We start from the raw sequence: 14,276 nt of genomic DNA, 5'->3' as shown, positions 1-14,276 counted from the left end.
TTCATTTGAACTCACACATCTTGTTGGATGCGAGGAGGACATGCCCCAGCAGACTAAAGGTGCTGTTTCTCAGCTTCTCTTACACACAGGCATGACTGTGCAACTAAGTTCCAGCCAACTAAGAAAAAAGTGGAAGGGATGTGGGTCGTTCCAGAAGGCATCCTTAGAAGGCCGCTGGCCCTTCTCTTTCCTGCGGGTGGATGGAAGGTGGGACAGCGGCCGCTGGACCACAGGATGGAGGCCAGCCAGATGACAGGGATGCAGAGCACTGAGGTAAAGTTGGGCCCTTGAAGACCACAGGACCTCCCTCTAGGGCAGCCTGGAAGGCCTACTATTATGTATCAGAGTTTTGTTATGCTATCAATTTTGGGTTTTCTTTCCCCTCTGTTTTCTTGCCTTGACAGTTTAAGTCCTATCCCTTCCAGAAAGCCATGCCATAAGACCACGCTGGCGTTTCCTTGGTTCCTAAATTCTGAAATGGAATGGTGTCAACATTATCTCCACATTACATCACACAGGGGCCTCCTAAAGGCAAGCCTGATCCCCACTTCCCCCACAGCCCGCACAGGCTCAGCACCACTGGGCCGCCAGGGCGGCTGTCCAAGAAAATGCTGTTACAGGCAGCTTCTTTTCAGTTCTCAAGCATATTCCTTTCACCATCTATGCAGTCCACAAATAGTTGGAGAATACCTGCTAAGTCAGAGCCTCAGGCCCTTAAGATTAAAAAAGAAAAAAGAAAGCCTCCAAACTCATAGTTTAATAGGGAAGATACTGAAACAAACATTTAAGTGTGATGTGGTGGAGAAAAGGTTCTGAGAGAGCCTGGGTCCTGGTCAGAATGAGGCCTTGGAAAAATGCCCTGGAGTTGTTGATAGCTGACTCTGACCCTGAAGAAAGCAATGAGATATCAGGCAAGAGGACAAGAAGGGCAACACTGACTCAGGCCAGCACAGCCCAGTTGTCTGACAGAAGATACAAATTAATTTTAATATTACTCTAAGAATAATATAGTCAGATAGGCAATACAGCTACAGAAATGTTGTTCTCTGTCCAAGTGATGGCTTGGCTCTCCCTGACCATCTCTCTGACTCCCACCCGTGGTCCAGCTGCCCTGAACCACCCAGAGCTCCTTTAGTCATCACATGGTTTCATGTCTATGTGCCCTATGCATTTCTATGCTGAACCACACATCCCCAGGTCCAGCTAAATGTCTGCTCTCTGGTGCTTCCCTTCAGCACTTCTACACCACCCTCCTCCCTGACCCTGTCTCCCAGGCAAAACTAAGCTTCTTACCTGCCTTTGCATGTGGGGAGAGTGATTAAGCCTTGTCCTGTAATTCAGATCTTAAATGTCCCCAAAGGCCCGTGTTTTAGAGGTTTGTTCCCAAGGGAAATGCTATTAGGAGGCAGTGGCTCTTGAAGAGGTAGGTGGTTTGGAGTCATTGTGAGTGTGCCCTCCAAGGGAAGAGCAGGACTCAGCCTCTTCTCTAGTCTGTACTACCTGACCAACACATGAGCAATTTTGTTCTGCCATGTGTTCTCCACCAAAAGCCCAAAAGGAGCAAGCCCAAGTAATAACTGACTGGAACTTCTAATCTGCGAGCAAAACAAAACCTTTTATCTTTGTAAGTTGATTGTCTCAGGCATTCATTACAGTAATGGAACAGATACATCCCAGAGGTCTAACACAGTGCCCGGCACACAGTATATGCTTGCTCAGTGAATTCAGATACTAAACAGGGCTATAAAAGAAACAAACTGGAGCTGTGAGTCAAGTGGTAGAGCTCTAGCCTTGAGCAAAAGAAGTTTAGGGACAACAACCAGGCCCTGAATTCAAGACTCAGAACTGGGGGGGGGGAGGGGGGAGGAAATGAACCTAGTCTTTGTAGGAATTCTATCAACTGACTCAAACCTCTCACAGCCTCAGACATTTGATCCTATCTTAAGAGGTGGCACATGAAGCTATAGGTCCGTCTTTGATTTGTTTATCAGAAACAGAGGGAATAAAAGGTGCATAAGCTCAGCACAAGTCAATGAACCAAGTGTTTTTAGCAGGACCCTGCATGCAGGACCTCATGAGGCCCATACAAACTTGCCCATTGATTCCTGACTCAAGAATCAAACAAAAAGAAGCCAAAAAGAGAAATAGAATGCTGAATCTCCTCTCAGATCCCAGCTTGGCTTTTCTTGAGCTCTATGCGACTTTCTCTGAAGCCTGGAACACCAGTTTATTCTCACACCAGGTGACACCAACCCTCTTCGCCTGTGTGTCAGCCTCCTGCCACTTTCACAAAGCCGCCTGACTTCCCAAGCCCACATTAATTCTTCTCTTTTCTGTAATCTTGTGGAATTTTTTGTCTATATAATTAATTTTGGCATCGTCACAATGTCTTATATTATTATCTTTTTCTTTGAGATTGTGTTTTAATCTCTCACATGATACGTGCTGAGTATCCAGTAGGTACTTTACAAACAACTAGGAGCTAAACTGTCCCCTTCTGGAAGATCTCCATCATCCTCACTGCTGCTGACATTTTCTAACACCCCAAGGTCAACCACATTTCTAATACCTGAAGGTCAACCAAGGAGCAGAGGTATCAGAGGCACCAGCAGCAGACCCAGGGCAGTAGGCTGCCAGCAGGTGCCAAAATAAAGATCTGCAGCACATTCTCCTGAAGGTGGTCTTAGAAGGCGACGCTCCCTTGACACAGAAGCATTTGGGGCTAGGCTTGGGAACCCCATTTTCTAGGCCTGGGCTCAGAGATGAAATGTCCTTAAAAAGTCAAGAATGGGCAGGAAGAGCTGCTGGAGATCTAGATGTAAAATCAGCAGGAACACACATGAACAGAGGCCATAAATCCCTCCCAGACACAGACAATGCCTCGGTGATAAGCATGCAGATTGCACACCTAGTTCAGAAACTCCCCTGAGTTTGCTTGTAATTAAGGGGGTTAGAGAGGTAAAAAAAATATATAAACCCAATTAATCACTTAAATATTTAAAGTCAGATTTTTCCCTCACTCCAGGATTAGTATATTTCATAGCGCCAGCAGCCGACAGCCCTGGTTTTTACTGGGGTTCATTTTAGAGCGTGTTTAAACTAGTCAGATTGAGTGATGCTTCTAGCAACTAATCGCATGTCAAATAAAAGATATTTTATGTAATAAATTACCGCTACAAGTAATTCAAATGTCATTTATCAGTTTTATTATCAGTCAGGCAAAGTCTTGTTTCTCTATATTAATCAAAATCAAGCCTTTTTTTTTCCTTTTTTTTTTTTCTGAGCAGTTTTGACACCTCTTGGCAAAAGTACAGAAGTGAAGAGGCAGAGTCACCCCCAGAGTTGAAAGAAGCAATGTAATGGTACGAGAAGTGACAACTGAAAACTTCAGGCACTGAAAATTACCATTACCACTGTTTTTATACCACTGTCAAAGCAGGAAGAAGTCTGTCTCTAAGAAGATGTATTTTATTTTTAGGGCCCAGAGACTCAAAGACACTCCTGCCTAAATACCTAAAAACGTGTAATACTTTTTTACAGAGCAAGCTGGACACGAGGACAATTTAAATGACTCGGTAGCCCATTCTTTTGCCTCAGAGAGAGAGAGAGAAAAAGGAAGAAAGGAAGGAAGGAAGGAAGGAAGGAAGGAAGGAAGGAAGGAAGGAAGGAAGGGAGGGAGGGAGGGAGGGAGGGAGGAAGAGAGGGAAGGGAGGGAGGAGGGGGAGGGAGGGAGGGAGGGAGGGAGGGAGGGAGAGAGGGAGGAAGGAGAGAGAGAGGGAGAGAGGGAGAAGGAGGGAGGGAAAGAGAGTGTGTGTTAACCCTTTGTGCCTCCAGAAAGTAGAAAATGCGTGCCATTTTAGGCCAACTCTGTGACCAACCGAAACAATTTGTTCTCAACAAGAAGTTTCCAAGTAGCCGAGAGACCTGTTTGGTATTAAGTCATGGGAGGAAACAGCTGGAACAGAACAGATGTGCATCTTAGAAAATTGTACACCCAGCTGCCACTGCCTATCCTCAACAAATCCCATTAAACGGCTAGGCTCAGGGACACAACTAAGGGAAATGTAGAGACTGGTTAAAAAGAAACATATAAAGTAGGATTAGAGCCCAGAAAACACAATGTTCTGAAAGAATTCTGGCCAGGAAGGAGAAAAAGAGACTTCCACTCATACTGGTAAGTCTGTAACCTGGGAGCTAAAATCCAAAGCTCACTTGCCATGGCAGCTCTGCTCCTAGGGTCTCAGAGGTCTCTTGCCAATGGTTTATTCAGGCCCCAGCAGATGAGACAGATGGGTACATGTGCCCTGGCCTTGCTCAGCCTTATGCAAAGGAAAAAGAAGGGATCGCTAAACATGGTAACACAAGGCAGAGTCTAACCTGCTGCTTGGCTCCTCACAAGTCCAGAGAGGAGAAGACTTGCTAGCCATGTGTACGGTGTGGAATCGCCTACCTAGCAGCAGTGGGGCAAGATGAGAACAGGAAGATCACTCCAGATGTTGTGTTCAGAGATCAGAATGGACCAAATATTTAAAAATATGCCCAGTGAGCCAGGCGCTGGTGGCTCATGGCTGTTATTCTAGCTCTTTAGGAGGCTGAGATCTAAGTTTAAAGCCAGCCAGGAAAGAAAAGTCCATGAGAAAAACAGCCTTGGAAGTAGGAGGGAAAAACTGGAGGGGGTGAGGGGGAGCAAAGGAAGGAGTGGCACTGTCCAAAAAGAATTGTACTCATTACCTGATTTATGAGATGGTAACCCCTCTCTATACAACACTTTAATAATAACAATAAATTGTATTTTTAAAAAGCCAGAAGTGGAGCTGTGGCTCAAGCGGTGAGCACTAGCCCTGAGCAAAAAGACTCAGAGATAGCATCCAGGTCTTGAGTTCAAGCCTCAGTACTGGAACAATAAATAGAAAAAATAGATAATATACCCTTTGAAATCTAGTATCAGACACTGTTTTAAAGTATGTTCGTTTTTTTTTTTTTAAATAAAACTTCTGAGATATGGGCTGGGAAAGTGGCTCAGTGGTAGAGTGCTTGCCTTGCATGCATGAGGCCCTGGGTTCAATTCCTCAGCACCATATAAGCAAAAAGAAAAAAGCTGGAAGTGGCGCTATGGCTCAAGTGGTAGAGCGCTAGCCTTGATCTGAAGAGCTAAGGGATAGATAGCACCCAGGCCCAGAGGTCAGGCCCCACAACCGGACCCCCCAAAAAAACAAAACAAATTTCTGAGATAGATAATTAAAATTAAGACAATTATAGAAAAGACATTTTAAAAGATAACACAGACAATGCTAAGTTACGTTAAAGAAATAGAATTTCCATAGCCTTTGAGTCAATTTTAACATATAAAATTTTAACATTTATGCTTTTTCTTTTTCTTTTTTTTTTGTCGGTCATGGGGCTTGAACTCTAGGCTTGGGCGCTGTCCCTCAGCTCTTCAGCTCAAGGCTAGCACTCTACCACTTGAGCTACAGAGCCACTTCCGGTTTTCTAGTGGTTTATTGGAGATAGGAGTCTCACAGTCTTTCCTGCCTGGGCTGGCTTTGAACCGCGATTCTCAGATGTCAGCCTCCTGAGTAGCTAGGATTACAGGCATGAGCCACCGGCGCCCGGCTTATTTTATGCTTTTTCTATGTGACTTAAAGATGAGACTCTGATGTGTACATTTATTGATATACTTACTATGGAAACTTTCGTTTAAAAACAAAAACCCAGTGGCGCTGTGGCTCAAGTGGTAGGGCGCTCGCCTTGAGCTAAAGAGCACAGGGACAGCACCCAAGCTCAGAGTTCAAGCCCCACGACTGACAAAAAATAAAAAAAAAACAAAAAAGGGGCTGGGGGTTTAGCCCAGCGGAAGGGCACCCGCCTGGCGCACGCAAGGCCCTGGGTTCCGTCCTCAGCCCTGGGGAAAAAAAAAAACCTTCAATAATCATGTTTTCGCTGGGCGCTGGTGGCTCACGCCTGAATCCTAGCTACTCAGGAGGCCGAGATCTCAAGATCGAGGTTCAAAGTCAGCCAGGGCACAAAAGTCCATGAGACTCTTATCTCCAATAAAGCACTAGAAAACTGGAAGTGGCGCTGTGGCTCAAGCGGTAGCGCACTTTGCCTTGAGCTGAAGAGCACAGGGACAGCACCCTAGCCCAGAGTTCAAGCCCATAATGGACAAAAAAATAAATAAAATTTTTAAAAAATCATGTTTTCATGTAAAAATTCAAAGCAACATTCAAAAGGACCTTTATAATTAAATCCAAAATTCTGTGCTATATTGATACTACATTAATAAATATGGCATTATTATGTAAAAGGAAGGGAAGGCTGGCCTAAACCTACAAATATTAACTTTAAAAATCATATTACTTCAGTGAGCAAAGGATAGTGCACTCATGACACACATTCAGATCGTCATTGGAATTGGTAACATCCAAAATCACTGGTACAAGATGGGAAATTAAGCCAATACTTTTTTTTTTTTTTTTTTGGTATTCAGGTAAGGGGTTTATTCAGTAGACCTGCTGGGACCAGGCAAGGTTGGCACTACACGTGGCTGGCAAAGGAAAAGGAATGAGAGAGAGCTGGGAAGAGAGGAAAGAGAGAGAAAAGAGCCAGAGAATAGAACAGAGAGAGCAAGAAAAGAGCAGCAAGAGCAAGAGCTAAGCCAATACTTTTGTTTATTGTACATAACCAAAATACTTAAGGTAACACAATCAACTTATTTATTCTGATTCTTGGGAGAAACTTGGCTTCTCCCAGTTTGCTGAGTTTGGGAGCTACAAAACAATACTCTTGCCAGGTGCTGGTGGTTTGTACCTGTAATTCTAGCTACTTAGGAGACTGAGATCTGAGGATCACTATTCAAAGCCAACTAGGCCAGTTAAGTCTGTGATTCCAGTTAACCACCAAAATGCCAGAAGCGGAGCTGTGGCTCAGGTGTTATAGTGTCAACCTTGAGCAAAAAAGCTTTAGGACAGTGCCCATGCCCTGAGTTCAAGCTACTGTAGTACAGGTGTGCACATGTACACACACACACACACACACACACACACCACTATATAAACACTTCGACCAGAGTCCTGAACACACACACACACACACACACACACACACACACACACACTATATAAACACTTCGACCAGAGTCCTGAATCTCAGGCATAGTTAAAAAGGATTTGGAATGGGGGACTTACTGTATGGCTGTGATATGAGGTGAGGGGGCTGGACAGGAACCACCTGTGTGACAGGGCCCAAGGACGAAGGCTCATCAGCAGCAGTGCCCGACTGCTGGAAAGCCAGATCAATCTCTTCATCTGTCAGCCCTAGGAAAAAGAGCACAGAACTCACATAAGCACCTTTTGCCAGCGTCCACAAGGCAAGAACATTTTCCTTGAGGAAAGGCCTTTATGGCCTCAGAGTGCCTGGCATCCTAGTAAGTTGCCTCCTTGATTTCGGATTCTCCGGAACCCCTCTCAGTTGCAATTTAACCTTAAGCGACAGAATATTAGCCTCAACTCTGCTTCCAAATGTGGCTCATTCAATTTCCTTAATTTATCCTTGAGTTTATTGCCGCTTTTGAAGTCGCTCTGTACTGCAATTCTCCATTCTTCCCCCGAAAACAGATACCATCAACTGCAAATGTGGCTCATTTTAATCTGTAATGGTGTTAAAAAAAAGAGGGGAAAAAACTAACAATAATGCATGAAAACAGACAGGGAAACAAAAAACTAATTATTGGGTGAGACGACTAATTAGTCTAGATCGTTTCCGAAGACGGGAATAATTTGCTTTATTTTATGACAAATGCAGAAATAAAAAGAAAAATCAGGACTGACTGTGATTAGTATGAATGGGATATGGAATGTAAAGAAGAAAATAAAACAAGAAAGCAGATCAAAACAAGGCCAGGCCCAAACTTTCAGATGATTATTGCTCTAGCCTATCACAGGCTGCCTAGATCGCCTTTGGCTAGTTTTTCTTTTCCCTTTTTTAAATCTTCCTGACACTCAAAACCACTCCACCCAGAGGACAGCAGGAAATCGCAGGGTGCCATCTGCAGTGCATCTAAGATGTGGAGAGGATTTGCCCACAGAGGGAGGAAGCCCCCCACCCCTCATTTCCAGTGGACTCACAGCTAGGGTATTTTCAATGGGTCTGAGGCTGTCTGGAGACCTTGACTCCTGAGTGGAAGGTAAGGGCATCAACCAAACCACTGAACAGGAACACAGCATGGCACCCAGACAGGAGGAAAACTGTTCCCCCAGGGCCAACTCGGGCAATAACTGCATCTACAAAAGTGCTCTACAACAATGAGTGGGAAACACAGGAGGAGGTCACTGCTGATCTGCCGAAGACCACTTGGGCTGGCCAGTGCTGTTCCGGGAAGCCCAATATCCAGGCGAGCCGCAACACAGAGCTTTTAAACCAGAGCCGAGAGCTTTTCCACATCTGGTCAGCAGCTCTCCATTAGAGGCCCTCAGCATGGTATACTTGCCCCTGGGGGTAGATGAAGTACAAGGCTGTTCTGAGGATCAGCATCTTCAAAGCGTGGTGCCTTGCACTCTGTGCCTAGGGGCTAATAGATGGTGCACATTAATGCTTTAGAGCACAGCTCTGCCCTGCACCAGATTGGCCTGAGTTGACGGCAGCCATCCCTCAAAATTTTCATGCCCTACCATATCCGGTCAAGGGAGTGCCTGAACTACTCAAAATGACCCTGGGACCCTTTTCCTCTTCTCAAATGGAGTGCTTAGAGTCTGTCCTCATTTAGAATTGCAGGTTGTCCCCTCATTCTGCCTGTTCACTGTGTGGTAGGGGCTAGACAAGGGCAGGCAAAGCCACACCACTGCTAGTCTGGCAGCACTTGATGACCAGGTTGAAAGGTAGATGAAAGAGTGCCAAGAACATGACCGACCCAGCCCTCCTACCTTCCAAATACAAGAACTGAAGGTGAGTGGCCTGGAACTGGACAGCTTGCTGCAAAGGGTTTACTTTCCCAACAGAACAGACAGGCAAGAACAGAGGACACACTTCCTTGGAGCCTGCACCTTGTGTACTCTAGCCAGCAAGTACTGCAGATCGCTCTTCCTAAATAGGAAGGGGCATCCCTCTCTGAGCAATTGGGGGGGTGGCAGGGGGGAGAGAGAGACAGACATTGTTTTAACCAGTTCGCAATCAGCCACTAGAGAAGGAGGCAGCATCTGCGATGTCAGCACAGGCTGCTGGTCACTAGTACACGACGGAATTCTGTAAACCTGGTGGATCCTGTGCCTTGTCAGCCGCTGGCTGCAAATGAGGATAATTTTCCCAAAAGGAGCATTCAGTTGCATTCTCATTTTCCCCTTTGGCTCTTTCAAATATAAACAAGTACGATAATGTTTAACACTAGGGAAATATACAGTAAGTTACAGGCTGTGCTGCAGCCCTGAGAGCTGGAGCTGGTTAAAGGAACAGGACTCCCTGCCTGCTGTTCTGCCCTCCAGCCCTAGCTTTTAGGAAGCCTATTTTCCTCATAAAACATGTTCCTTGTATTATCGCAGTGAAGCCCACCAGTGAGGCCACGGTTTAAAGGGCATCAGCACTTCCTCCCAAGCTCTTGTTTTTCACAGACCTTATCGTTTGATGCTCTAAATTCACATAAGCTGAAATTTCAATATCCCTAGTTCTCTGGGAAAGTTGGGGTTTTGATTTGGGTACAATTAATGAGTCATGCTTCTTTTAAAACAAAAGGCATTATTAACAATCTCATCAGATAAAATATAATTTTAGAGCTCAAATTTTATCCCACTCATTCCCTTCATTCAGTAGATTACTAAAACCTGAGATCCAAGGAGGGTGGGAACTCTGCCCCAAATAATTTCTTGTCCTCAAGAATGGAATGCTGGTGACAATCCACCACCAGCCTGGTGACTTGCCATGATACTAGAGTTATGAAACACCAGATGACAAGACTCAGAATTTACACTTTAATTCTTTTTTTTTTGGGGGGGGGGTCCGGTCGTGGGCCTGAATTCTGGGCCTGGGTGCTGTCCCTCAGCTCTTCAGCTCAAGGCTAGCGCTCTACCACTTGAGCCACAGTGCCACTTACGGCTTTTTTCTTTATGTGGTGCTGAGGAATCGAACCCAGGGCCTCAGGCATGCAAGGCAAGCACTCTGCCACTGAGCCACCTTCCCAGCCCCTACACTTTAATTCTTTAGTCCTGTCAAAAGTTAAAGAAGGGTTAGGTAAGAGTCAATAATTAGTTTGGAACTACACAGAACCCACACAGGAACTTAATCCCTTGGTCTCATCTGACAACTAGAGAACTTTTCCAACACTGGAGTATCCTCTTCCTCAACTTTTTCTATCACCCCAAATGAAATGCTGATGCTGGTGCCCATGCTTCCTTGAGTGTTCCTTTTGTCTTAGGCAGGACGAATCAGCTTCAGGATTCTTACACATCGCAGGTAGCTCTCCTGGGATGCAGGAGAAATCACAACTAGCTGTCTGCCCTGGTAGCAGTTTCAGTACAGAGACCACTGTGCTTTGTAATAAGGCGCTGGCACAGGCCTCATACATAAGACATCCAGGTGCCCTAGTCTCATCTTTCTCCTTTCTACACTGAGATAAACAATGCAGATCTTTGATTGAGACCTTGCAGAATCCAAAAGGTTAAAAGGAATAATAAAGGAAACTGCCAATTGTAAGTGAATTATATTTGGCTCTGAAAGCTGAGGCACAGGCTATATTATAAAAGGCATCTCTTTGCGTTGTTTACCATCACCCTGACTAATGCAGACCTTTTTTTTTTGTTTTAAATAATCTCATGCAAATTAGACACACACACTTCCTTCCAGTTGATTGCTATCTGCAAGGAATAATCTAACTGCAGAGGGACTGAGCAGTGGCTGAGCAGAACAGAGATGGGAGCAGAGGGCTTCGCTGTCCTGTGCACGGCACGTAAACCTCCTCCTTCCTTCATCTGCCTTATAACTTCCTTTGGCTGACGCCTTTGGAAGAATTAGCCCATTTTAATAAAGGTTAAAATTTTCTCTTAGTTGGGATGTTATTCTGCATTATCTGATAATGTACATTAAATATATTAAGTATTTAGATGTTATTTCACTAACTTCCCTTCTGTTACTTGGTGACTTTCAAGAGTCCCTACCCTCCCACCCCCTAATCTATAGTAATGACAATTAAAATATGTTATGGAGAGAGAATAATTCTTAAAAAGTCCCCCTCACTCTCCAGCTTTAGCCAAGAGAAGGAGGGAAAGACAAGAGAACGTATGTGGGAAAGCAGAAGGGCTGACTGAGAGGTGGGAGCACTCCCCCCATAACTCCCCCCCAAAAAAGCCTGATCTGCAAACCTGAGAGCTCTCAGTTCAGACTCTCTCAGGATAAATGAAGATCTCAAGCACCCAGGATCTAGATACATCTCCTGTCCTCTCAGTTCTCTACTTTCAAAAGTGTCCAGAAGCAGATATCTGCTTCCCCAGCAGCACAGAGCCAGATTTCTTCTCCAACACTTTCTTCAGGGTGGGCTGCTTTTAACAGAACAGAGCAAGTGAGGGACATCCTAAGGATCAATAAAGCTTGCTTTTCTGACACCAGCACTGAATGCCCCAGGGCAGCCATACCTGATTATTTTTTCTTTTTCTTTTCTTTTTCTAAGGCTTCTATGAAGATGTAAACCAAACAAAATCCAACTGGTAGACAGTGAGTTCAGTGGTCCCTCACTATCCTTTCCCATGACTCAGGCTGACCAGCCACCAGGAAGAGCTGTCTTTTTCCTGTAGGACTGACCTTTCAGAACCCCAACACTGTCCCAGCAACCACTGAGCTCTGCCCTAGGGCCCTAGGCCCTATGCAGGTGAAGCAGAAAGACAGAAGACACAAGACAGCAGTGTTCTCTGCATTTTTCAGATACAATAGCAAGGAAGGAAGGGCCAGGAATGAGTTGAAAACAAGCGCTTTCCAGCCTGCACTGAATTTCTTAATAAAGCTGTACAGACAGACAAGGACAAGGGCACAGCCACAGGGGCCACAATGAGTATGGTCAGCAGGGAATGGATGGGAACTCACTCAGTCATCTTCCTCCCACCTACAGTTCCTCTATTTCCTGGACTTAGGTGAATCCTCAGAAACCCTGGGAGACTGAGAGAGGGTCACCTCTCACAGAACACAACTAGTTATCTGCCCTGGCACACTCAGGAAGGAGATGAGGCAGAGAAGACAGCTGGCTGAAGATACTCCCCAAATTAAAAGAAAAATCAACTCTCTCAGAAAGAGGTTCAGAGAAGGGAAAGGGAAAAAGTATTTTTATTTTATTTTATTAACATTTTGTTGGAACAGTAGAGTACAATAAGGACTCTCGGAGCCTCTAAAAGTCGTTGGATGACCTGTAGACCCCTATTTCCCAGTGCCTTGTATAAAATTGAATTTTTTAAACATAAATTACACGTAATGACGACACTGTAAAAACTAACAGTAATGGAAAGCTGTGCTGTATTTCATTAGCCTGTATTATTCCGTGCCACCTGATCCAGCCGGGCCTTGTTTATGAGTTAGTGTGCGAGCAGATGCCGATGGAAGCATTTGCTTCGACCTTGCTCTTCTCATTGGGGCATGAAATTACGACGGCAGCACCTTGATATTACAGCCATAAATACAGTAAACTGCAAATTTAAGCCAACGGCTCCTATTGTCTCTGAACATAAAGCTGATCGGTATTTATTTAAAAGGAGAACAAAAAAAATATTATATATCACCTTGTTTATGGGGCCGCCCCCACCCACTTTCTTATCCCCTTCCCCAGTGCCCCCAACCTGTCTAATTCACTTGGTTAAAATATTAGGCAAATAAGCCAAACACTTTCTTCTCCACTGATTAACTACTCTCAAGTAAAGAAAACACTTTTTGAGAAAACTAGTTCCAAATATCATTAGCCAGCACGAAAGAATTTTTATACAAACGGAGCTGATGGGGCCATGATGTTGGTGTATAAATTCAAGAACAGAACTTGAGACTTTCCCCTCTTCCTGAATGAGGAAAGTTCAAACGGGAGAAAAAGTTGCTGATGATGCCCTGAAATGGAATGTCCTCTTTGTATCCTTCTAAAAATCATTAGGTAGAAATGCTATTTTCAAAAAGCAGCAAAACACTGCCTCCTGCCACCTAAGGAAAGAAAGAAAGATATCTAACCACGAAAATAATTCTCATCTCAGCACAGGGCACTGAGGCACCTCTCATTAAAACTTGCACCAATCCCCTCCTTCTACCAGTGAACCATAAAGACAATATATCCTTTAAATACATTAAATGTGGACAAAAAATAAACACAAAGACAAAAGGACACTGGATATCACCCAGCCACGTCTCCTAGTATAAATCACCGAGTAAAAAGCCATGCACAGCGTATATCACTGCCAGCTTAAAGACTGAGGGGCCCTGCAGGCCTTGCGGCCTCCAAGTCTAAAGAGAAGGCAGAGCCGCTACCCCCCTGTCTGAAGAGCATCTGCACCCTCGGACACACAGGAAGGGGATGTAAAGTTCCAGACACATCCTGGTGAGCACAAGAGCATCACAGCCAAGCTCAGAAGTCACTACTGGCCCATCCTAGCAGTGAACTAAACGCCAGTTTGATTCCAAAGCAGACAGGGCTTGGGGTCAAAGGAGCTGGTGCCAGGTCAGGGAAGATCACAAGTTTCTGTACATTTGCTTTTGACAGGTTATTTCACAAGGCAGACACACTCCCTTGGAGCCCTAAATTATGCCAGCCACACCAAGCAGTGAGCTTTGCTCCTTCCACATAAGGAGGAAACTTCCCTATAAAATTTATTGAGCTTCTCTGGGGAGTAGTATAACTGGTGAACAAGACAGAAGTGAGCTCCCCTCTGTGTAGCACAAATTGAGATCTCTCATAGGAAAGACTGGGAGGGGTTCCAATCAGCAGCCACAATGTCTATTTTTAGTTCTAAAGTCTAAAGGGTTTTTTTTTCCTTCCATCCTTTTAATCCCTCTCTGGTAAATGAGAAATAAAAACAAAAGAGGGGTGACTTTCAATATCTGATCATCAATTCCACAGGATTACACACAGCTGCCAGTCACAACAGCCTTCTCTAACCCAGCAGGTCCTCAGCAACAGGCTGAGAAGCCAGCCTCATAGAACCGGAACAGGTTCTAGGGTAACAATGTTTCTCACTGCTATTGACACATCAGAAGCTGGGGGTGAGCCAAACATGTTTGTGCATGTGTGAAAAGGCAAATCTGATAAACATTGTTTTGTTTTTGAGTGACTGTGA

The 14,276-nt window shown here is 44.8% G+C and overlaps 1 protein-coding gene across 1 annotated transcript in view; it reads right to left on the bottom strand.

Moving 5' to 3' along the window:
- The window catches only part of Pex14 (peroxisomal biogenesis factor 14), a 148,418-nt gene that overhangs the window by 20,132 nt on the left and 114,010 nt on the right, over positions 1–14,276 (bottom strand). The window contains exon 4 of the mRNA XM_013032886.1: positions 7,185–7,313. Coding sequence (XP_012888340.1) covers positions 7,185–7,313 — 129 coding nt within the window. The remainder of the gene's footprint in view (positions 1–7,184; positions 7,314–14,276) is intronic.

Source organism: Dipodomys ordii, unplaced genomic scaffold (assembly GCF_000151885.1).
Source record: "Dipodomys ordii isolate 6190 unplaced genomic scaffold, Dord_2.0 Scaffold6, whole genome shotgun sequence".
Classification (NCBI taxonomy): Eukaryota; Metazoa; Chordata; class Mammalia; order Rodentia; family Heteromyidae; genus Dipodomys; species Dipodomys ordii.
The sequence above is the reverse complement of the archived record's forward strand: the minus strand, read 5'-3'. Positions and strand labels throughout refer to the sequence as shown.